Source organism: Panthera tigris, chromosome B3 (genome assembly GCF_018350195.1).
Source record: "Panthera tigris isolate Pti1 chromosome B3, P.tigris_Pti1_mat1.1, whole genome shotgun sequence".
Classification (NCBI taxonomy): Eukaryota; Metazoa; Chordata; class Mammalia; order Carnivora; family Felidae; genus Panthera; species Panthera tigris.
The window spans coordinates 120,976,873-121,001,472 of record NC_056665.1 but is presented as its reverse complement, the minus strand read 5'-3'; the positions used below and the strand labels follow the sequence as shown (position 1 = coordinate 121,001,472).

The 24,600-nt window shown below is 48.0% G+C and overlaps 1 protein-coding gene across 6 annotated transcripts in view; it reads right to left on the bottom strand.

Annotated features, from left to right (window-relative positions):
• The window catches only part of LRRC74A (leucine rich repeat containing 74A), a 33,293-nt gene extending 8,874 nt beyond the window's left edge, over positions 1-24,419 (bottom strand). For 3 of the 6 annotated variants that reach the window (XM_042990199.1, XM_042990194.1, XM_042990195.1), the window contains exons 1-10: positions 24,033-24,419; positions 22,160-22,288; positions 19,299-19,471; positions 16,411-16,518; positions 15,316-15,412; positions 10,340-10,389; positions 9,884-9,965; positions 5,234-5,319; positions 4,600-4,794; positions 1,278-1,373 (exon numbers count right to left, since the gene is read on the bottom strand). In XM_042990199.1, coding sequence (XP_042846133.1) covers positions 1,278-1,373; positions 4,600-4,794; positions 5,234-5,319; positions 9,884-9,965; positions 10,340-10,389; positions 15,316-15,412; positions 16,411-16,518; positions 19,299-19,471; positions 22,160-22,288; positions 24,033-24,069 — 1,053 coding nt within the window. In that variant the 5' untranslated portion in view covers positions 24,070-24,419. The remainder of the gene's footprint in view (positions 1-1,277; positions 1,374-4,599; positions 4,795-5,233; positions 5,320-9,883; positions 9,966-10,339; positions 10,390-15,315; positions 15,413-16,410; positions 16,519-19,298; positions 19,472-22,159; positions 22,289-24,032) is intronic. The other 3 variants (XM_042990197.1, XM_042990196.1, XM_042990198.1) reach the window with 3 other exon arrangements.
• Positions 24,420-24,600: the final 181 nt, after the last annotated feature.

Here is a 24,600-nt window from a genome sequence, read left to right as displayed (position 1 = left end):
CGTGGATTCGAGCCCCGCGTCGGGCTCTGTGCTGACAGCACAGAGCCTGGAGCCCGTTTCAGATTCTGTGTCTCCCTCTCTCTCTGCCCCTCCCCTGTTCATGCTCTGTCTCTCTCTGTCTCAAAAATAAATAAACGTTAAAAAAAAAATTTAAAAAGGGGCATTTGAATACAGAGACAGACGTGCATACAGGGAGAGCGCCATTTGAAGCTAAAGACAGAAATCAAGACGATGCTCCCACCAAGCCGAGGAACACCACAGATTGCCACCAAACCACCAGGAGCTGGCAGGAGCACAGCACGCATTCTTCCTCGTGGTCCTCTGAAGGAACCAGTTCTACCACGACCTTGATCTTGGGCTTTGGTTTACAGGACACTGAGACAATACATTTGTGTGGTTTGAACAGCTCTAGGACATGGGTGCACTCTACCTGCCTCCCAGAGAAGGATCAAATGAGCCGAAGCCTATAAAATCCCTTTGGGGGGGAAACCGTATAAAGTGGCGGACGGGTCTAGGATATTGTTTTTACCAGCTATCACCTCTCTGAGGATTCAGGCAAGAATACCTGGTCCGGTGAAGTCACCTCCTCAGGCCTTCCTCCTCCACCAGGGGGCCTTACCTTCAAATTCTACTCAGTCAGCCAAGTCACGAAATAAGAATACAAGTTATTACATGTTTTAGGACTCAGATTCTAAAAGTTCTGTGATTCTGGGAGCGCCTAGGTGGCTCAGTCAGTTAAGCATCCATCTTCGGCTCAAGTCATGATCTTACAGTTCATGAGTTTGAGTCCCGCATTGGGCTCTGTGCTGTCAGTGCAAAGCCTGCTTGGGATTCTCTCTCTCTCCCTCTCTCTCTGCCCCTCCCCCACTTGCACGTGCTCATGCATGCTCTCTAAATCAATCAATCAATCAATACCAAAAAAGTTAAAAGTTCTATGATTCTGGAACCATTCTGGGGCCCAGGGCTGTCCATCAGCAAAGGTGGCAGTGAACAAATTCTGCTCTGGGGGCCTCTCACCTTTGATTCTGGTGTTTCTGCTCTTAGACCCATCAGGATCTGGTAAATGATTTCACACCACAATGTTATCGACCGAATGGCTACTCCTATTAAAAGGACCCCAAGAGAAGGCCAAGTCGTACTCTAGAAGGAGTGACCTTTTCATGGAGTATTTGTGTGAGGGCCCATGAGGGGACAGAGCTGTTGGCACCTGCCAACATAGCGTGGCCGTGGTACCTGGCATGCTCCCTGGTGCAAGCAACCACGATCTAATCACTTACAGAAATGTCAATCTCCTCCATCTTGGATTTGGGGTTCCTCTTGATGGACAGGATAAGTAACGTAGCCCCATCCATACTCACAGGGTTCAGGAAAAGCTGTGGGAGGAGGGGCGAGACAGAAGGAGGACGAGCTGGCTATAGGAGAGCCTGGCTCAGAGTGTGGCTTCCATTTCTTCCCATCAAATCGTAATCTCTATCTTCCACCCAGACTCCTCTGTAGGCATCTGTCTCCCTGTCTGTTTGTCCAGTCATCCATCCACCTACCCATCTCACTGCTCATCCATCCATCTATCCATCCATCCATCCATCCATCCATCCATCCATCCATCCAGCAAACATTTATTGGAGGCCTGCCGTGTGCCGGTTGCTGGGTTGAGTGCTAAGGGATGCACAGGCAGATGTGACAAGGTCTCTGCCCTCACGTAGCTTACACTCTAGAGGGGGACACAGGCAAACAAGCACATAGCATCAGACGTGTGGGGAGGGCAGTGACAGAGAGGTACACACTGGTACTGCAGGAGCAAGGAAAGGGGCATCTGGTACAGTGGAGGGGACACTGGAACTAAGCCTTGCGGGACTAATAGGGATTATTCTGGTCTGAAGAAGCAGGGCTAGGACCAGAGGAGGGAATGAGATGCACCAAAGAAGGCAAAGGGGAGGCAAGTGCAAAGGTGCAGAGGTGTTTGGACAATAGCAAACATTTCATGAGCAGGAGCAGAAAGAACAAGGCCACAGAACAGGGCTGGGCCAGAACACGGGGACCATGTGGACTTAGCTAAGCACTCAGGGCATTATTCCAATGGGGCTGGGAGCCAATGAAGCTTGGTGTGGTGGTTCACAGCAAGGAACATAGATCCCAGTGGCTCTGCTTACTAGCTTTCTGGCCTTGGGTTATTTCCCTGGCCACTGGGCACCTATCACTTAGGGCTACTCTGAGGATCCAATAAATCAATTCAAGCAAAGTATTCAAGAGAGTGCTTGGTACATAGTAAGCAGCAAACAAATGTTAGTTAATACTGTTGAAGGCTTTCCACCGGGTGGCTTCTTGATGAGGCAGCCAAAACTTTGAGTATCTACTATGTGTCAGGTGTCTCCCGGGCTCTGATGGACTCCAGAGCGAAAACACAGACTTCGTAGGGCTTAGCTTCTAGAATCCTTTGCTTGACTCCCTTCCCTGGGAACATCATTATTTTTCCAAGAGTAGGGAAAGGAGGGTGGCACTTGATGTGTTTAAAACTTTTTCTTGGGGTGCGAGCCTGGCTCAGTCAGTAGAGCGTGTGACTCTTGATCTTGGGGTTATGAGTTCGAGCCCCACATTGGGCATGGAGCCTATTTAAAAAATAAAAATAAATCAATAAAATTTTTTTCTTTCATTTTAAAACATTTACAGATTTTAAGTATATTTAAACACGGGACAACGTGTTTAAACATTTAAACAGTGATGCATGGTCATTATAGAAAAAATCCAAAAAGAGGTAGAAAAAAATGTTAAAATCACCAGTACCGCCACCAATTACAGAAAATCCCTATTGCCATTTTGTGGAGGCAACCTTTCAATCTTGGAAGATGCAGGTTCTCTGCACTTTCCTTGGCTTCACGGTTCCACAGAGGCTGAGCCACTGGCAGGCTGCATCAGTCTCTCTTCTCTGAGTTACTCCTCCTCCCGCTCTGGTCAGGCCTCGTTCCCAGCTCTCACTGTCACTAGACAGTCACCATGCTCCCTCCAGTGCTGGCAATCTGACTTCCTCTTCGCAGCTCTAAGGTGCTTGTCCTCTCGGATGGCAGCTCATTGTTGCTGATTTCTTTTTTTTTTTTTTTTAATTTTTAAATGTTTTTATTTATTTTTGAGAGAGAGAGAGAGAGTGAGTGAGCATAAGTGGGGGAAAGGCAGAGAGAGAGAGAGAGAGAGAGAGAGAATCTGAAGCAGGCTCCAGGCTCCGAGCTGTCAGCACAGAGCCTGACGCGGGGCTCAAACTTGTAAACCACCATGAGCCGAAGTCAGATGCTTAACCGACTGAGCTACCCAGGCGCCCTATCGCTGATTTCTAACTCCCGTCCTTCTCCACCAGCACCCCCACACCTGTGGTCCTCCCGAATCGCCCCCACATCTTGAGGAATTTGAACTGCAGCGGGGAAGCCTGGCAAGGCTGACTTCCTTGCCTCTCGAGTTACATCACCCGAGCAAGTCACAGAGCCTCAGCTTTCTCATCTGACAGGGGAGCTAGTGGAGCGCACGTCGGAGGGTCGGGCTGTGAGCCAGCAGCAAACCACCTGTCTGCCCCTGGCTCACGGCAGGAGCCCCAGAAAGGGGAGCCGGTAGTGGAAGTCCTCATCTTTCTTCTGTTTTCCAACGACCCAGGAGCTGCCATGTTATACATTAGCGTCTATAAGCCAATCAACTTAAAATGAAAGATGGATCCACTCAGTCACTTAGCTGACATTCATCAGGCATCTCCTATATGCCCAGCACTAAGCTAGGCCCCGGGGGGAATAGTAATGGGCAGGACCAAACACAGTGTTCGCTCTCAGGAAGCTCTCACACCAGTGGAGGTGACCAGTCAACTAGTCACTGAAATGAGAGTATGAGGAAGAATCTTGAAAGAAACCCCCGAGGCCGTGGCTGGACAACAAGGGAGAGCATGGGGTAAACTGAGGCTGGAGAAGCACACCGGGGTGAGAGAACTGGACTTGCACCACAGGAGGCCACGGGGTGGGGAGTCTGAACTGGAGGGGACTAGATGGGGGGTGGGGTGGAAGTCAGACTTTGCTCAAAACACACACTCTGGCTTCAGGGTGAAGCAGAGTCTGGAGGAGACCCAGATGGGAGGAAGGAAGACTGGTTAGGAGTTGACATCATGCACCTGGTGACAGCAGAGGGTGACATTAGGTTTACAGGAGAGAGACAGTCAAGAACCTACGCACATGTGAAACATAAGGTGAATTTTCCCAATGATTCTCTCCAGCAATATGCAACTCCATCACCCTGCTCTCCCCACCCTCCCCCCACAGATACACACATACACACACACGGATGCGTGGACGCACAAGGACACAGGGACACGCACTGATACACACACACGGGCACAAGGATGCATAGACACACACATGGATGCACACACACAGATGAACACACATAAGCATGTGGATGCATACACACAGATGCATGGGTGTGCACGCACAGATATATACACGGATGCAGGCACACAAGCGTGGACACGTGGGTGCCATGGAAACATGGACGCACAGAGAACCATGGGCGTGCACACATGCACAAGGACACACACACAAAGTGGCCCATCCCCAGCTTAAGTAAAGACTTTACCTTCAGAACTTTGAGGCTCTCATTGAACTCCAGTCCTTTGCTGATTTTGATGACTCCTTCGTTGCTGATGTCATTGCTGCTGACGTCTATGTAGACCAGGGAGTTGTTGAGCCTGAGGACCTCTCCCAGGGCCGTAGCCCCCTCGTTCCCAAAGCCGTTCATAGAGAGATCCAGTTTCTGCAGGGTTACATTAGCCTCCGGGGAGGAAAAAGAACAGCACCAGCCTCAAGGTTGCATGTGACTCACCCAGCCAAGAGGCCCTGGTTTCTCTCCCCTGCTGCCATCCAGACTGGGTGCTCAGTGGCCCCCAGGAGGGAGAGCTCAGTCAGATCCCTCCCAGTGGGGGGAGTCAGAGTCTGGTCATTCTTTACCCCTTAATTAAACTGCCCTCTTGAAGTATCCCCAAAGATGACACCAAGACCCCAGCAAGGTGAACCTGCTGAAGTAGGATTTATCCTAAAGAAGAAGGCACATCCAGGAATTGGGGAGGGATGCTAACAACGTGAAAGCACTTGATGAGAGCTCAGTGTGTACTCATCAGGGGGGGTCACGAGGAAGAGGTTCAAGACGGTGGGATGCGAAACCCTGACCATCCTCACTGGTTTCAACACACCACTGCCAGAGAGAGACTTACCCGGAGACCATTGCACAAGGCCACAGCTCCCCGTGTGTGGAAGTGATTCCAGCTCAGATCCAGTGACTGGAGTCCTATATTGAGGGCTAGAGGAGGGAGGGAATCATCTCAGTGTGCCCCAAATCCCAGAGAACCCACTCTCAGAGTTGACAGATAGCCATGACATTGGGGAATAAGGACTACTCAATACTCACTCAAAGTAAAACTCTGGGACAATAATTTTTCCATTATTCATTTAAACCCCAAATTGTAAGATGATTCCCAGTGTTGGCAGTAATGTAGTAACATAATCATACTCCTGTATCGCAGGTGGCAAGCAAATTGCCACAATTTGGCAAATGTGAGGTGGTCACAGATATTTTGCCATCAGACTGCGTGTACCCCCTCACACAGCAATATCACCCCGAGGCTCTTCCTAAGGAGACAGTGCAGGATATGAGAAGAGTGATTTATCAGGTGTTTATCATGGCATCACTTATAAAAGTAACATTCATGACTCACAGGGGAAGGGTAAAGTACAGAATAAACATCCATTTGGTAGAATGTTGTGCAACCATTACACTAAGAAGAGAGAGCATGGAGAACAGGGGTTGCATTTAGGGAGGGAGGCTGTGGTGGGCAGGGCATATGACCCCACGTGATGTGTTTTTCCTGGAGAACTTCAGGAGCAGAGGTGGCTCCAGAAAGCTTTCGGGACACTATCACTTGTAAGTGCTGCAGCATCAGGCTTGTCTAGAAGCTGACTTGCACAGACGTTTTAACTTGCATAGAACTTTTTAACTTAAAAATATTTTTCCTTATGTGCTGCGTAGGGTTGGGGAAAACATCATGTGGAAACACATCATCATCCTTATTTTTATTGGGGAGGGCGGATATGCTGAGGACACTGTTGGAAGGACGCTGAAGCACTTCTGACGTTTTACTGGGTGGGAGGCATGGCCTTCAACCCTCAGGCCCAGGACGATGTCTTACTCTATTTTCTTCTCCATGGTCAGTGCCCTGTGTGCTGGTTGTGGGTCTCTTGTGTCAACAACCAGGAGCTACTTTGCATAAAGTGAACACCGTATCTTATTTTGAGAACAAACTTTCTCCTGCCTTCATCCTCTCCCTCATTCTCTCTCTCCCTTCTTAATGTTTTTTTGTTTTTGAGAGAGAGAGAGTGTGTGTGTGCAAACTGGGGAGGGGAAGAGAGAGAGGGAGACACAGAATCCGAAGCAAGCTCCAGGCTCTGGACTGTCAGCACAGAGCCCAATGTGGGGCTTGAACTCAGGAACCGACTTCAGCTCAGGTCATGATCTTGCCGTTTGTGAACTGGAGCCCATCAGGCTCTGTGCTGCCAGCGGGGAGCCTGCTTCAGACCCTGTTTGCTCCTCCCCAGCTTGCCCGGGGCATGCTCAAACATGCGCGCTCTCTCTCTCTCTCTTTCAAAACAAATAAACATTAGAAAAAAAGTTGTTTTAAAATTTAGATTTTTTTTTTTAAGATTTTATTTTTAAGTAATCTCTAGACACAACATGGGGATTGAATTTACAACCCCGAGATCAAGAACCGCAGGTTCCAACTGAGCCAGCCGGGCACCCCTAAAATTTAGTTTTAGAATATTTAAAAATCAGTTTTCAGATGGACTCAAATTGCCCCATAATGCTTGCAGACTTGCTCCTTCCCTCAGACCTGCCGGCCTGAACCCTCTCTCCAGGAAGGTGCTGTTCACACATCCCTGAGGGGGCGGCAGCAGAGAGATGGGAGAGCTCCCCCCTCCCGACAGGACAGACTCCCCGCCCCCGCATGCTCGCTCCTTCTCGCTCTATTAGCGCTGCGCCCTGCCTGTCGGTTCCAGTCTCCGTGGCCGCCAGCCTTTTCAAGGATTCTGCTCCTGCCACCATCTCCTCTTCCTTCCCCAGACGCGGATCTTCCTTCCTTCCTATCAGCATCTTCCATCCTTGGGAACCTTCCTGCCCTCAAATCACCCATCTTTCTGGCGCAGCCTCTCTCAGTGGGGCTTCTGCAGGTGCCTTTCACTTTTTTGCGTCCCATTTTCAACTCCACCCCCTGGGGGCGGGTCTCCACACTCATGGCACTTGTCAAGGTCACCAATTATCTCCATGTTGACGAGTCCTGTGGTCACTTTTCTGACCTCATCTTATTTAACCACTAAGCAACACTTGACCCCGCCGAAGATTTCCCCCTTCTTGAAAGAATCCCTTACTTGGCTCCTGGATACTTCACCTTCCCCCTCCTTGACTGACCACTCCTGCTCAGGTTCCTCCTCCCCGCCTCTGGTACACCTAAAAGTGTCAGAGTGACCCAGGCAGCCATGGGACAGCTGCCTTCTCAACTCTATCCACACTCCTTGCCAGGATCTCATCTCGCCCTGTGGTTTTAAATGCCTTGGAATGCCTATAACTCCCAGATATGTATCTCTAGTCCTGACCTGCTCACCAAGCTCTAAACCCATATAACAAATCAGGTGTCTCCATGTAGATGTCAAACAGGCAACACAAACATCATATGGCCAAAATGGGAATTTTGGCTCCTGACTCATGTCCCTCCGTACCTGTTACTCCCTGAGTTTTCCCTCCAACCAGTTCCTGAAACAAAATAACTGGGCATCTATCTTTCTCCCTTTCCTTCGTTCTGCACATCAGCAAGTGGGTTTGGCTTTACTTCCAAAGTATGTCTGGATCCATTCACTCCTCTCTATCACTACCTCCTCCCTCAGCTCCAGCTATTGTCCTGTCTTGCCTGGACTACGGCATTAGCCTCCTCACTGGCCTCCCTTCTTCCGTTCTTTTTTTTTTTTTTAAGTGTCATTAACATACAATGTTATGTTAGTTTCAGGTGTACAATGTATTGATTCAACAATTCTATACATTACTTAGCATTTACCATGGTAAGTGTATCACCATCTGTCGCCAAACAATGCTATTACAGTACTGTTGACAATATTCTCTATGTCACACTTTTCATCTCCATGAACTGGAAGTGTGTACCTCTTAATCTGCTTTGCCTATTTCACCCATGCCCCCCCTTCCTCGCCCCCCCCCCGCCCCCCTGCTGCTCCTGGCAGCCACCACTTTGTTCTCTGTATTTAAGAGTCTGGTTGTCATCAGTTGTGTTCTTCATAAAACTGCGTAAAACTTCACAAAACAGTTCCTTAGAGGAACTGCAAATCAAGCCATGTCACTCCCCTGCATTAACGTCCTTCAATGGCTTCTCAGCACATGGAGAATAAAATCCAGATTTCATGCACCTCATGGCCCACAAAGCCCGACCTTAGCGGCTGCAGGCCACCTTGGTGACCTCCTCCTTCCATTCCCTTCCCCTGCTCTGCTGCAGCCACAGGGTTCCCCCCCGCCCCGCCAGTCTGTTCTTTCTGCCTGGAATGCTGTGCTTCTGGAACTTAGCATGGCTGACTCTTCTTTGATATTCAGGTTTCAGCAAAAAGCCACCTTCCCTGTAGGGCTTTTTCTCACTCCTCCACCTAAAGTAGCATCTCCTTTGCTCATAATGACCCCCCCCCTTACTAATTTCCCCAGGAATGAACACTTAGGTTCTTTCTTTCCTTTCTTTCTTTCTCTTTCTTTCTTTCTTTCTTTCTTTCTTTCTTTCTTTCTTTCTTTCTTTCTTTTTAAAAATTTTATAACAAATCTGCAGTGAACCTCCTCGGACATCTCTCTCTGCGTACGTGTGAGAGCTTCTCCGAGACATGCACAGGTGAATTGCTATATCAAAGAATACATTTTTAATTTCACTAAATACTGTCAAACTAATCTCCAAAGTGCCTTTACCCAGCAGCTTCAGAGAGTTCTTATTTCTCCCTTGTGTTTACTTCACTGGATGTTCTCTCACTTGAAATTTCTGCAGCTTCGGTGGATGACAAGGGAAATCTTTTTGTTTGTTTTGCATTCCTCTAATTACTAAAGAGCTTAGGAATTTGGCTTTCTTTTTTCACTGTCCATAGGCCTTGACCACTGTTTTATTGGGAGTATTTATCATTGTCATGGATCCGTAGGATCTTTTATCAATATTCTGAAGACAAATTTTTTATATTCTACAAATACTGCAAGTATCTATTTTCTGTCGCTTATCTTTTAACATGGCCCAATCTTTTATCATAAATAAGTTTTAAACTTATTGTTGTCAAGTAAATGAATCATTTTTGTTACGGTTTATGCCCACTGTGCATATTTAATAATCCTTTGCTTCCTTGAGGTCAGCAAGTTATGTTTTTCTAGTCATTTTATAGTTTTTAAAAAATGTTTTATTTGTTTAGTTAGTTATTTGTTTTGAGAGAGAGCATGAGTAGCAAAGGGGCAGAACGAGAGGGGGACAGAGGATCTGATGTGAGCTCTGCACTGACATGCCGACAGCAGTGAGCCTGACGCGGGGCTCAAACTCATCAACTGTGAGATCATAACCTGAGCCACAACTGAGCCACCCAGGCACCCCTGTTTTTCTAATCATTTTAAAGTTTTACTTCCCGCATCTAGGTGCTCGCTCCACTTTAAATGTATTTGGGGTGTGGTTTACATCACTTTTTATAACCAGAACGTTCAATAACAATAAAAACCAGGAGATGCAGCTCTGACAGGTGACTGTCTGCCGAGTGCCCTCTCCTAGGCTGGCCCCTTGCCCCCGTGGGGGACTCACCCAGCATCTGCCCCAGGTGTTCTCCTCCCTTATCAGAGAATTCGTTGTGGCTGAGATCCAGTGTCTTAATTCGGTAATTGGCCTGGAGAGAGAAACGGTGCAGAGAGAGGTGATTTTTGTTTTATGTGACCGCAAATACCTCTCTTATCTCAGGGCGTGGTGATGGAGGGCTCCCACACACCAAAAATCGGGTGGACTAGAGATTTTAGACTGAAGATGACTTCTTGTGCATTTTTTTGTTTAACCATCGGTGACTGCTAGGAGGGTCTAGTCCCATCCAAACAGCCCTCCCTCTGCTGCGCTTTGGTCAGGATCGGCAGAGTTCAGCCACTCACCAGCTCCCTAAACATTCAAGTGACCTCACTTCTCTATACCAAGAGCCACCCTCCAGATCCCCCACATCTCCCAGGGCCATCCCCCACAGGGCTGGGTTGCCCCTGCCCCCTTGTTACTTACCGAGAAGGCTTGGCAGAACAGCTCTGCGGCTTCGTCCTTGAAGTTATTTCCTGTAGTGAAGGTGGGTGTTTGCAATGCTGTCCAGACTAGGGCTCCCTCACCCTCCTGCATTCTAGCCCTGCCAGTCTCTCCCCTTTGCAACCATCAGCCACAGGAAAGGTGGCAAGTGCTTAAAGCAAATATATGGACACAGAAGGAAACAAGAGAAAAGAGGGCAACTATTTGCCATCCCCTTTAACATTCCTTCCTTTCTCTGCCATGATAGCTCGGGGAGTTCCAGAAGTCAGTACAGCATGCCTTGTGCCCCCACTGGCAGCATCAACCCCTAGCTTAGCGCCTAAATTCTGTAACATTATTAAAAATACGAATCCAGCGGCAGGGCCATGACCAGAGAGGCACAAGTGAGGCACTCCCTCTGTGTGCAAAATCTAAGCTCCGTAATCACAGGGAGTAACGTCTTAATATTTGTAAAAGTCAAAACTAATGCAAGACATCTATGATGAACAAAATTGTATTTTTTTAATTTTTAAAAATTGTAATTTTTTAAAATTCTTCTTAGAGAAAGAATCCCATGCAGGCTCTGAGCTGCCAGCACAGAGCCCGCCAACGTGGGGGCTCAAAGCCACTAACCGTGAGATCATGACCTGAGGTGAAATCAAGAGTCAGATGCGTAACTGACTGAGCCACCCAGGCGCCCCTCAAAATTTTTAAATTTTACATAAAGGCAGGATCTGACCCTGTACTTGAATGGTTAGGCCTCACTCACCTCACCAATAACCTGTCCCTGTTGGATCCTATTTTATATTTAAAGTGTGGATATTTTGTTCACCACAGGCATTTTTCGCATTATTTTTGACTTTGACAAATATTGCAATAGGATATTATTTACTTAGTTACTGACTTTTTTGAGCCCCTTGAGTTCTGTGATCGAGGTGCGTGCCTTCCTCATCTTACTCTCACCCCAGCCCTGCTGAATAGTTTAAAAGATTTCTGGAGGGGCGCCTGGGTGGCTCAGTCGGTTAAGTGGCCGACTTTGGCTCAGGTCATGATCTCGCAGTCCGTGAGTTCGAGCCCCACGTTGGGCTCTGTGCTGACAGCTCAGAGCCTGGAGCCTGTTTCAGATTCTGTGTCTCCCTCTCTCTCTGCCCCTTCCCCATTCATGCTCTGTCTCTCTCTGTCGCAAAAATAAATAAACGTTAAAAATATATATATATAAGATTTCTGGAAAATATATGCGATTTCTGGGAAATAAGTGATATAGAGACTTATCCCCAAATTTCTTCTTTAAACCCTTAATAATCTTTGTATCTCTAGCACCTAAATAGTGCCTGGCACATGATAGGTGCTCAGTAAATGTTTCCTGAATGAATGAATGAGTCCACCTAGACACAAATGCTTCTTGGTTGCATTTGTACCAGTGTAATAAAACGAGACGATAAGCTAGTCAATGTGTAAAATTAGGTTATTAGCTATTCAAATTGTTGTGTTTACATCAGTGGTTACAAATAGTACGGAGCTGGCAGTAACAGAGTCATTTGGGAAGTCTGATAAAATACAGATTCCCAAACCCCTCCCTTTCAAGATTCTGATTCAGCAGTCTGGGATAGGGCTGGGTAATTTGTATTTTTACAGAGCTTTCTGTATTATTTAATGTTATATTAGAGGTGTTAGCCAATGCGACTAGAAAAATCATTAGGAGCTGCAGATATTGGAAAGAAGAGACAAAACTCCCATAATTTACAGACATGATCACCTGCCTAAATAATCCAAGAAAATTAACTGACAGAATGTTAGAACTAATAAGATAATTCAATAAAGTCACTGGACATAGGATCAATGTACAGAAATTAACAGCTACCAGACATATCAGTAATAACCACTTAGAATATATGATAGAAAAAACATTCTGTTCACACAGGAATAAAATGATAAAACACCTGGACCTGATATGAAATGTGCAGGATTTCTAATGGAATAAAAGCATAGGACTTTATTGAGGAAGATAAAAAAAGACTTGAAGAAACAGAGGTAAACCCAGTGCTTGAAATTTGGACCCAAGCGCTGACCTCAACATCCACACATTTAATCATTCTGATTCACAGATAACTTGCTGATAGCCAAAACGGACGTAGTACAGGGAAACAGAAAACAGTTCATTGTAGAACTGTAACCTGGTACCATCTTTTTTCTTTTTTCAAATGTTTATTTATTTTGAGAAAAAGGGTGAGCGGGGGAGGGGCAGAGAGAGAGAGAGAGAGAGAGAGAGAGAGAGAGAGAGAGTCTCCCAAGCAGGCTCCTGCTATCAGCACAGAGCCTCATGCGGGGCTCCATCCCACGAAACACGAGATCATGACCTGAGCCGAAATCAAGAGTCAGATGCGTAACTGACTGAGCCATCCAGGTGCCCCTAGGCCGTTTTTTTTTTTTTTAATTTTTTTTTTAATGTTTATTTATTTTTGAGACAGAGAGAGACAGAGCATGAATGGGGGAGGGTCAGAGAGAGAGGGAGACACAGAACCCGAAGCAGGCTTCAGGCTCTGAGCTGTCAGCACAGAGCCTGACGCGGGGCTCGAACCCACAGACCGTGAGATCATGACCTGAGCCGAAGTCAGACGCTTAACCGACTGAGCCACCCAGGCGCCCCCCTAGGCCGTTTTTAAAAGTTATCTCTACACCCAATGTGGGGCTCAAACTCACAACCCTGAGATCAAGAGTCACACACTCTCCTGACTGAGGCAGCTAGGCGCCCCTGGCACGGTCTTCTTGAGGGGAGATTTGGAAATTCTTTCTCAACTTCAGAAAAATAGGTGTATCTTTTTATATTCCGTAATTTTGCTCTTGGGTGTCTATCTAGAAATACTAGAACATATGTCCAAAAGTTGCATGTACAAGAAAGTTCTTTAAAAAGTATTTGAAAGATTGAAAAACTGGAAATGTGCCCCTTCCATACACACACAAATGGAGAGAGGTTAGATAAACTATGCTATATCCATCCCATGGAATACTATCCAGCTGTTCCAGAGAATGAGATAAATCTATTTTCTATGTCATAGAAATAGAAGATATATTTAGAGTGAAAAAGAGGAAATTGGAGAAGAGAACCTGATATGTCATAACATTTATATTAAAAATTACACAAACTCTATTTTTGCATTTTCTCTCTGGATACTTTTAAGATCTTTTTATTTTAGATGTTTTTTCTATGATATATTCAGGGGTGGATTTCTTTTTATTTACCTTATGAAGGACTCACTAGGATTCCTGCATCTGAGAATTCAGCAATTCAGGACATGTCAGCTATTGTTTGCTTAGAGATCACTGCTCATCCATTCTCTTCTTCTGGAACTCCAATGAGCTCTGTTAGGCCTCTCTCTCTCTCTCTCTATATATATATATATATCTATATATAGATATCTATAGGTATCTATAGATATCTATATATAGATATAGATAGATGCAGAGATTACTTAAAAATAAAATCTTTTAATATAATTTTTAAAAGATTTTATTTTTAAGTAATCTCTGCATCCAATGTGGGGCTCAAAGTCACCACCCCAAGATCAAGAGTCACATGGTCCACCATCTGAGCCAGCCAGGAGTCCCTCATCCTTTTATATATTTTTTTATCTTTTATGTCCTCTGTATCTTAAAAAAATTTTTTTTTTAACGTTTATTTATTTTTGAGAGAGCCAAGAGACAGAATGCGAGTGGGTTAGGGGCAGAGAGAGAGGGAGACACAGAATCCGAAGCAGGCTCCAGGCTCTGAGCTGTCAGCGCAGAGCCCGACACGGGGCTTGAACTCACGAGCTGAGAGATCATGACCTGAGCCGAAGTCACTTAACCGACTGAGCCACCCAGGCACCCCCTATCTTTATCTTTCTGTACTGCAAAGGATTTTCAAGGTCATTAATTTTATTCACCTGATTCTAATTTGCTGTTAAATGTATCCATTGAGTCTCTAGTTTGAATGCTTATATACTTTCCATTTCCAGAAATTCTATTTTGGGGAGGTCTTTTAAAAAATAGTGTTTTGTTCTTGTGTGTTTTTATTTTTATGTTCTTAATGATATTAAACATAGTTTATCGTTGGGGTCAAGATATCTGTTTGCTTGCAGTTTTAGTTAATTAATAGTGCTTTTATGCAGTTGGAAGATAAATTATATGGTCACCAAATGTACAGTTTATTTCTGATAATTCTATTTTCTGTAGTCCTTGACGGTCTGATGCTGCCGCTTGTTAGAATCTCACTGCTCTCATGGTGTTTTGTTTCCTTGTTTTGCAATTTTGGACTCTGAGCCCATCTTCATTGGAGCTTTATCTGTGGGAATCCCAAGCAGCCTGCAGCCTGGGTCAAGGGTCATTCCTCCAATGAGGTTTTCTGTTTGTGTCTGTTGCATGCCCCAGGGTATTACCAGTATAGGACGACTTAGGTTAATGTCTTAGGGGTTCCAGGACCCTGAAGACAGTATAAACTCAAACCACAAACCTGGGTTCTCAAGTGATTTTTTTTTTTTTTCTGTGAGAGAGACAGGTAACAGACTAATTAACAAGTGAGTGTACAATAAGGGGCCAGGGGGCAATAAATGCTGTTAAGAAAAAACAAGTAATGGAAACAGGATAGTGATGGTGATGGAGGGGAGGGGAGGGAAGCCCCCCTCAGGAGATGACATTTGAGCAGGAGCACGGATAAAGCAACAGAGTGAGCCACGCAGTTATCTGGGGTAGAGACTTTCAAGCAGAAGCAGGTGTGCTGCTGAGTGAATCAGAAGTTTCTTGTTTGGGAAAGCCAGCAAGCCAGTGTGGCCATGGGGAGGGGGAAAGGATGACTGGGAGGGTTTAGCGGGTGTGGACACAGTTTTCTGATCTCAGAACTCGGAGGGGCCTGTTCTGGCTCACTTAGACCCTGGATTCTCCCTGCCCTTCCCCTTCTCTTCTTTTCATCCCTTTGTCCTCTCCCACCTCTTCCGTGGGCTCACCTGAAAGCTGGAGGTTCAAGAGCGAAGAGGTATTTCTCTGAAGAAATTCTGAGATGGTGCTGGCCCCCTTCAAGCCAAGATCATTGTTGGAAATATTCTAAAAGGCAAGAACACATTGATGTGTGTAAAAATCCCACCCAAGGGCCCTTACTAACGAATGGTGCCAGTGTGAGCCTTACTTGAGGCCTGCACCAGGGAGTAGGGCTGGGTGGGGAGAGGGGCAGGAGAGGAGGGGCAGGATGGATTGGGAAGAGCAAAGGAGCAGAGGACCATGGGAACTCAGCCCTCCTAATGCCTGGCTGGGGGGCCCCTCCCACTGGTCTCAGTTTTTCTGAAGTTGGCTTTGGTGACTCCCCACCTCTCCAGTTTAGCTCTAGCACTTTAGATAAGCACACTGTACATTTATTTTTTGAAATCCAAGAGAGCTTTGTTTAGACAGTTTGGCGTAAAGCAATTGAAAAATTAGCTTCGAGTAATTCATCGTTATAAATTCCATTCATTGATTGGTGAAGCATGAATGAATCTGCTGGGGACACCCAGGGATACAAATGGACACATTCCTTTCAGGCGAGTGGGAGGGACGTTCATATAAACCAGCCATTATTATCTTAATTGTTTCTCCCCTCTCTTTTTCCCTTTTTTTTGTGTGTGTGCGTGTGGTAAAAATAGACATAACACAACATTTACCATCTTAGCTGTTTTTAAGGGTATAGCTCCGTGGTCTCAAGTGTATTCACCTGGTTTGCAACTATCACCATCATCTATCTCCAGGCACATTGTGTTTGATGAGCGTATTTCGTGTCTTTATTTTAAGTTCACTTTAGAGTGACTCTGCAGAAATAAGGGCTTATAAGGTGCAGACAGAATTGGTTTCTTAGGGTTCCTGGGACCACAGGGGACACAGCTCCCCTCGCAACCCTCCCCGCGGCCAGCCTCGGATGTGTGGCCCTCCTCTGAGGAGTCACATCTGGAGGAGAGGGCCTCCAGGCTGCAGAAAGCCGGAGGCTGGCCAGGGCTTGGGCAGGGGCCCCTGGCCCGTGTCGGGTGTGTTCCGAGAGCCCAGGTGGTAGGGATCGGCAGAGCAGAGCACGGTACCAAGTCTTGCAGGTAGTAGTTCTCTTGCAGCATCTGCACCAGGCTCAAGGTGCCCTCCTCCATGACACAGTTGTCTGCCAGCTCCAGGGTGACAACACTCGTGTTGGACTTCAGCCGCCACAAGAGGAGGGGGAGAAAGACAGAGGTAGTCGGCGACCTAGTCAGTTCCCTGCCCTTTCCCAGATCCCGTCCTCTCTCTTGACCGTCCCAGCCTTTTCAGAGGGTACGGAGAGGCAGGCTAGCAATTCTGGAGAAAGCACAGGGATGATCCATCCCGCTGAGTTTTGCTAGCACGATATGCTTATCCTGGGCACCTCCACCAAAGGGGGCTCTGCAGGGGAATTTCGAAAGGGGACATTAAAACGATGAAATCCTGGGGCACCCCGGTTGGCTCAGTCAGTCAAGCCTCCAACTTCGGCTCAGGTCATGATCTCAGGGTTCGTGAGTTTGAGCCCCACATCGGGCTCTGGGCTGACAGTGTGGAGCCTGGAGGCTGCTTCAGATTCTGTGTCTCCCTCTCTCTCTGCCCCTCCCCCGCTCATACTTTGTCTCTCTCTCAAAGATAATAAAGATTAAAAAAAAAATTTTAAAGTAAAAAAACCAATGAAATCCCTAAAAAGTGTGGGGCACAGGGATGAGCTAAACAGACTGTAGCTCTTTCTCAGGGAGGAGAGAAGCTGTGACCTACTCTGACATTAAGGAGAAGTTGACGCCTTTAATAAAGGTATTTAAACATAAGGCATTTACTGTGCCTGTTTCTTTCACAGGTCTTTCTTCTGGTTTAGGCGCTGGCTTATCTGGTACTTTCTTTCAGTCAGGACGTTGTCTCAAGGCTGTTCGGAAGGACCTGGATTTCAGTCTTAAGTATCCATATCCAAGCTAGTCAGCACCCCCACAGGCAGCAAGGTGAGAGGAAGCTACGTGCAGCATGAGGGCCCGGGGTCAGCTCTAGTCAGGACTGTTATTCTTCCCTTCCCCACCTCAGTTCCGGTGCAGAAAGGTATGAAGAATAGACACATCTTTGGATTTGGGTATTCTCAAAGTGCACCAAGCGGCGGGAGAGGCAGCCACCGGGAAGGAGTCCTAGCCACCCCCGCAAAGGGCAAATGTGACGGCTCGGATAATGCAGTGCCTAACAGTCCACCCAGGGCCTTCACCAAGTGCCTTCTGGCCTCAGCTCTCTGAGGTGGGCAAAATTACATTGTGTGCAGAGGCAAGGGTCAAGGCTCAGGGGGCCAGGTGTCAGTCAGTGCCCAGCATCGGGGGCTGGACGACCAGCTGCATAGTCACCCTGGGGACCAGCGCAGTGTGTGGGGCAGTGGGCAGAGCCCGCACCAGGCCTGTCCACATTCACATCACACAGGCCAGTAGCCGCTGGTTACTCTTTGTGCCAGTTTCTGGAGAAACAAGGATGAGCAGAGGACATCCCTGCACCCCGCCAAGCACGAGGGCGTCGAGGCAGGCAGGTGAGAGATGGACGGGAAGCATGAGATATGAGCACTACCATCAGCGTGCTTTTAAGCCGAGCCAGGGAAACACAACATGTGCAAAGTTAAATAACTTTTAAATACAAAAAGATAAATAACAGTTCAGTCCCCCAGCATGTCACAGTGATTAATTGTCAAATTAGTGACACAGAGAATCAGGGAAAAAGAAACTCCCCCCAAACAGAAACTGTTGTTACTAAGAGACAAGCAGCCCAAATCCCGAGAGAATTGCATGATCTGGTTTTTTCGTGAAACTCATGCCGTAATGGTGCATTCCTAACACCTCATTAATCAGTCTTTCAACACTCAATAAATTTCAAGATGCCTTTGTTCTTTCTGTGCTCTTCCCTTCTTTCCTCCCTCCTCCAGAAAGCAGCACAATCTCACATTTCACGTGGCCTCTTAATGGGTATGTGCCAAATGCAAATGCTATGATATTTCCCAAAATGAATGCTTTTTTTTTTTTTTAATCAAACTTTCTCTTTAGCGTCCTAAATGAACAGGCAGTGTTGTGCTGACATACAGTTGTTACATGATCTGTTTTTCTGGGATGGAAGCTGGTTTGTATACAAGCAATTATAATTATATAAGGCTATGATGAATTCAAGGTCAAGTCCTTGGTTGCTCATGCCAGGCTGAGAGAGAGAGAGAGAGAGAAAGAGAGAGAGAGAGAGGACATTATTCCTATGGGAAAACATGAGTTATTCTACAGTGTGATCTTTTAAGAATTGCAACATTGCAAAATGGGGCGCCTGGGTGGCTCAGTCGGTTAGGCGTCCGACTTCGGCTCAGGTCATGATTTCACGGTCCGTGAGTTCGAGCCCCACGTCGGGCTCTGTGCTGACAGCTCAGAGCCTGGAGCCTGCTTCGGATTCTGTGTCTCCCTCTCTCTCTGCCCCTCCCCTGTTCATGCTCTGTCTCTCTCTGTCTCAAAAATAAATAAACATTAAACAAACAAAAAAAGAAAGTGGCTGCACTATTTAAAAAAAAAAAAAAAGAATTGCAACATTGCAAAAGGCAAACTTTGAATAGAACAGCTCAGTAGTGAACACCTTTATAGCAAAGGTGAGCTTTGGAATTGAGATCCAGGCTGGCATTTTGTATTATGCACCAGCATTAGTGACAAGCCGAGCCACTTACCTGTGGCTGCTGCCTTTGCTTCCTGAATCAGAAAGAGCATAGACTTCCAAAGCCAAGGTCCCTAGCAGCCCCCTTCCCAGGAGCCAGTTGGGCATCCATGCCTATTACGTAAATCGACTGGCAGTCAAGCAGAGCCTAGGGCAGGGCGGGCATAAAGCTTGCAATTTAGGATCCCATGGGGGGTCTCTCTGAGTCTTGAGCCCACTACTCTGTCAACCCCCACCTCTACCCATCATCAAGGGCCCCCATTAGCATGCTCACCACCAGGGCTATGGCAATAGCCTTGGTACCACTGGGTCCCAGCCCATGGTGGTTGAGGTTCATGTAGGACTTCTCCATGTTCCGGATAAAGTAGGAGACGGGCACTACACCCACCAGTTTGCAGGCCTCCAGGTACAGCTCCCTTTGTCCGGTGGTGAAAAGTTTCTCCGTATCTACACAAAAAAATGGAGGAAGTGGGGTTTTTCTTCCACCTTTGCCTCATTTCTCCTCTAACCCTGGGCCGAGTGTGCTTCTGCCCGGTGTCCCCTCTGCCTGAGGATGTCCCTGTGGGCGTGTGTGGTGGAGGGCAGCTCTAATCGGAAGATGGCCAGAGGCGGGAGAGGGAGACCCAAACTCCAGAAAGCCCCAAATCTCCCTCTGAGTAAGAGATAAGGCCCCAAGTTTTAGGCCCCAAGTCTTCCCAGGAGAGGGAGCAGCATGCCCACACCTTCCCGTGTTGCCCACATCCAGGACTGATTATCAAGGATGCATAAAGGCCAGCTCTCTTGTCCACCTTGGGATGGCTCTGAAAGGCCAAACCAAAAGCTGATTTGTGACGGCTGAAGGAACCCTATTTGTTTCAGTTTCACTACCACTATTGAACTGAGAGCCACGAATAAAGCTTTACTAAAGATTTAGAGATTCCAACTTTCAAAACCCCAAGTGGGACTGAGTGGGCTTCTCAAGGTGGCAAATCACTGCAAGATGGAAAGACCTCCCCAAATCACGTGGAAACAAAGTTGTATTTGAATTGATACTCCTCTTTCAAAGACTTGTATGTCATTTTTCCTGACAAAAAGGACTATTGTGTCTACTTTACCAATGACAAATCTAGCCGCAAATCACACACAGCTCATCAGTGCTAACACCAGCTACCAGAATTGGGGACTTTATCTCTCCGTTCCAAGCTCTTGGGGCCTTTGTTCCTTGGACTTTAGATGGGTTTGGCTCGTGGTCAATGGGCCTCCCTGGATTCCATATGCCCTCACAGCTGTGTCCTCATTAAGTGGGTCCCTTCAACAGCTGGGCCTCCCATGGCTAGCTGGGGTCTAAGCATGCATCTGTGATCCCTTTGGATGCCAGGGCCTTTAGCCAACCCACCTCGGACATTTTACGAGGCAGACAACGTGAGCTTTGTTGGTGAACAGACAACTTTACGAGGAGGCTCACTCTGCAGGCACAGCTTCTAACTGGCCTTCTCTTTGGGATGGTTGTAGGGTAGGCTCTCTCAAGCTCGGCGCTGCTGACATTTTGAGTTGGGTCATTCTCTGTTGCAAGGCACTGTCTTGAGTGGTGAAGGATATTTAGCAGGATTCCTGGCCTCTGCCAGTGAGATGCCAGTAGCATCCCCTCCCCCCACCCCCCCTGGGGTTGCCAAATGTCACCTGGGGTGCAAAATCGCCTCTAAGTGAGGACCGCTGTCGCATAAGCAAAACTGCACGTGGCAGGTGCCCAACTTCTGCCTTCTCTCCCTCTTCTGTAGCCTCACTGCCAGCTTGCTGTTCCACCGGGGGGCTCACGTCTCAGGCCAGCTCAGAGAAGCCCTCCGGCCCCATTCCCAGCTCCTCAGCACCAGGGGGCACCAGCTGCTGGAGCAGCTGGGCCCTGAGTTTCTGCCCCAGCACAGCCTAGCTGCCGGTAGAGATTCTTCTTTGCCAAGGCAGGCGGTAGGTAACCCCCACCTTTGTCCTCGACACTAATTCTGCTCTGTTTCACTCTGCTGACCCTTTCTAGCTGTAGTCGCTATGGTTATATTTTAGAGGCAGCTGGCAACCGTGTTATCTCTTGTGGGGAGCTGGGGGGGGGGGGTGGAGGGAAGACGCGACACAAGCAGGAGTCTGGGACAAAACATCCAGTTTCTATCTGCCACCCTCCCCCAACCAGGTAAAGGTCCGGGTTGAAACCAACATCAGCACACTAGCGGCAGCCTGGACGTGGAAAAGAAGTCAGAAAAAGCAACGAGATGAGGGCGGGGGCAGGGAGGAGGCATATGGGGAGGGGAAGTTGTACGCTGGCCACTGTAGGGAGGTATATGAACGGACTGACCCAGCCGACAGAACACAGGAGACAAAGGCAATGGGCTAGCCTCAGCCTGGAAGTTCCAGGCTGGCCTTTCAGGTGGGGCGAGCCATGTGCTCATCTTGCTTCACAGGTGTTCTTGGCACTTCCCTCCCTGGGGAAATGGAGAGGGCGAAGAGGGTGGAGGCATTGTTTGCAATAACACAGTCTTTGCTGCAGCTCAGCCGGCCCTCTTCCTCCCCACCCCCACAGGGCACACTTGGCTTTGTCCAGAGCAAACTCTCAAGTAGGGGAACCAAGAACTCTAATGTGAGTAAAGAGAAAAGTCACCGGGTTGCAAGGGGGGCCACAGACGGTCCAGCGGCCCCCACAACACCGAGCACGAAGGCAGATCAGCAGAGCAGCGTGAACAGGGGATCAGCAAACATTGGCAGCTCTCTGTGGCCTTGGGCAACTCATACAATCTCCTTAAGCCTTAGTCTCCTCCTCTTTAAAAGGAGGGTAATGATGACAACCTCCTGGGATTATTGCAAAGAGGACATAAGATGCCACACGTGGAAACATTTAGAAAACCAGAAATCCCTGTGTAAGTACTGGTTCCACTTTCAACAAGCTGATGTGACCACTCTGCTCAGCAGGTAGGCCATGAGCACGGGGCAGCTGCTGCCACCAGGCCAGCCTCGAAGAGGACATGGCATAAGACTGCCCCAGAGGTTGCTGCCATGTTCCTTCTGTGGGGTGGCCCACTGGGCAGAGCCACGGCCGACCCGGGACAGCTGAGGTCTCCAGCTTCTGAGGAAGGAGGCGTACCCCCACCCTGTCCACTAAGCGCCCACGGTCACCTTCGATCTCCAGGTCTGTTTCTGAGCTCTCCCCGCCTGGCTTCTCTTTTTCTCCAGCCACAGAGGCCTCAGCCTCACAGTAGAAGGTCTCGTCACTGTTCTGTGCTGCCGGCTCGGTTTCAGGTTCATCTAGAAGAACAACTCATCTCCTTGATTCTGGAAATGAAACCTGAGGGCCTCTCAGGTGAAGTCTACCTGTGGCTTCTCCTCCCACCCCCACCCCCTTCCTTTGCCAGCTAGGTCCTGGAGGACCTCCCCCCACCAGCCAAGGACCTGCAGTGTGCATTCAGTCCCGTCAGGGACTCCATTCTACAAGCCCTCCCTCTCGGACACAGGGCCACTGCCTGATCGTCTGTAGAGTCTTGTGCTAAACACCCCCTCATGTCCTCTGCAGACTCCCTGCTCATTCCCTGCTTTGGGCTCGTCTCAGAGATTGGCTCTTTGCCACTATTTTCCTTCTTGTCGGCTTGGGTGGGGTTCAGGGTCTGCTTTACTCTTTCAGGGAGAGGGTGTGTGCCGATGCCTAGGCTGCCTCATTGGCAGGCACAAACGATGTTGCAGAAGGCGAGGGGCAGGGCAGAGCGGGTGACTTGGGACATCCATAAAATGCAAGGGAACACAAGCAGTCCCAAGGAGAAAGAAGGATAACTTGATCCCTAAGAATTTGACCTAGCTTCTCTTCCTTCCAATCCAACATTTATTTTAGGATCATGAAGAAGGAAGAGCTCGGGGGGGGGGGGGTGCCTGGGTGGCTCAGTCGGTTAAGCGTCTGACTTTGGCTCAAGTCATAATCTCACGGTTCATGAGTTTGAGTCCCGCATCTGGTTCACTACTGTCAGTGCAGAGCCTGCTCGGGATCCTCTGTTGCCCTCTCTCTGCCCCTCCCTTGCTTGCACTCTCTCTCAAAAATAAATAAACATTAAAACAAAAAAGAAGGAAGAGCTTGCAAAATCTTGCTGGGGTTGAAACTAGTTGCTATGATTAAATACACATGTCCTAAGCTTCCCTTATAGCAGTCCCGATACTTTGCTGGACCTGAGTTTTCTGCTGCTGGACCACTGATCTGGGACTAGGATGAGTTCCTGAAAGCCACACATAGGAGTCTAGAGCTACTCCTCCCACATCCACAGGATGCAGTGTTTGGGGGAGCCATGCTGTACCAGCAGGTAACCCATCAAAACGTAGCCAATCTACTCTTTGGGTGGACTGAGCATTTGTGGCAGGGGTCCCCAGCTTTAACCACCCAAGTTCTCAGATGGTGGGCTTCCTAATAAGTTCATGCAGATGTTTTCTTAGTCCTTCTCCGTACACCAAGCTCCAGGAATTATTTCCGAGACTGTAAGACAAGGTCTGTGTGATAAGGGGTGGAAGTAATAGTGGCCCAGCAGTTAGAAGATACACAGCAGCTTAGCCATCAAATACAGCCATCAAAAAGTTACGACTTTCTGAGTCTCAATAATCTCATTAGACACACAATTTTAGAATTCCATCCAACCAGTAGAATGCTATTATGTGTTCAACGGGCTCTCTGGAAAAAAAAAAAAAATCCTTGATTTGTAAAGTTAGCCAATTCAGGTGGGGTCAATATTCCCAGTATGGCTGATTTCAAACTACCAACATGACATCAGACAGCTCACAAAGCGGAAATTAAAGTTGGCCAGAGCTAGTACGAGCCAATTCCAGCATAGCATTGCCTCCAACTGTCTCATTCCCTGTTTGGGAGGCCCTGAGGCCAAGTTGACGTAACACATCATCCCAATTCTAGAGGATCCCGGGTGAGGAGGGAAGGGGGCTTCAGGGTCCCTGTGATCACTGGGTGTTATAGAGACAGCCCAGAAGGGCCTGAGTGGTGAGAGATGGGATGCCTGTTCACCTTTTGTCTCAGGCTCAAGAGGTTCATCATTGTCCATGGCGCCAGGGCCCTCTCGGGGGCCACTGTCCACTTCTTGTCACCTTTCTGCCGCTTCCCTAAGAAGCACACCCGTCCATTCACTTCTGCCTCAAACTTCGTGCACCCTGCCCTCACACAGACAAATCCCAGGGGGACTGTAGTTATTCTTCCTCCCCAGCAAGCCTGGAGAGAGTGGGCTTTGGTGGGGAGAGGACATGCGTGGATTTGACCCCAACTCTGTCTGGGAGAAGCAGCTACTTGCTGAGATCATCAGGGAGAGTGGTATGGCTCTATTCCCGGGAGCCCTGTCAAAAGGATGCCCACCCTCCTGCGACTTTGTGACTTAAGAGCCACTTTAATGTCACCTCTTCAACATTCCATGACCTCATGCAGCCATTGTGATCCACACGGGTGGACCTGGCAACAGCCAGCCTCCCGCCCTCTTGGTGGCTCTGGCAGTCCTCTTTCCTCATATGTCCACTGGGGCCGAGCCCGGGCTCGGCTGTGAGTGGGCAGGTGTTGTGGGGGGGCCTCTTGGTGGTGGTGTTTC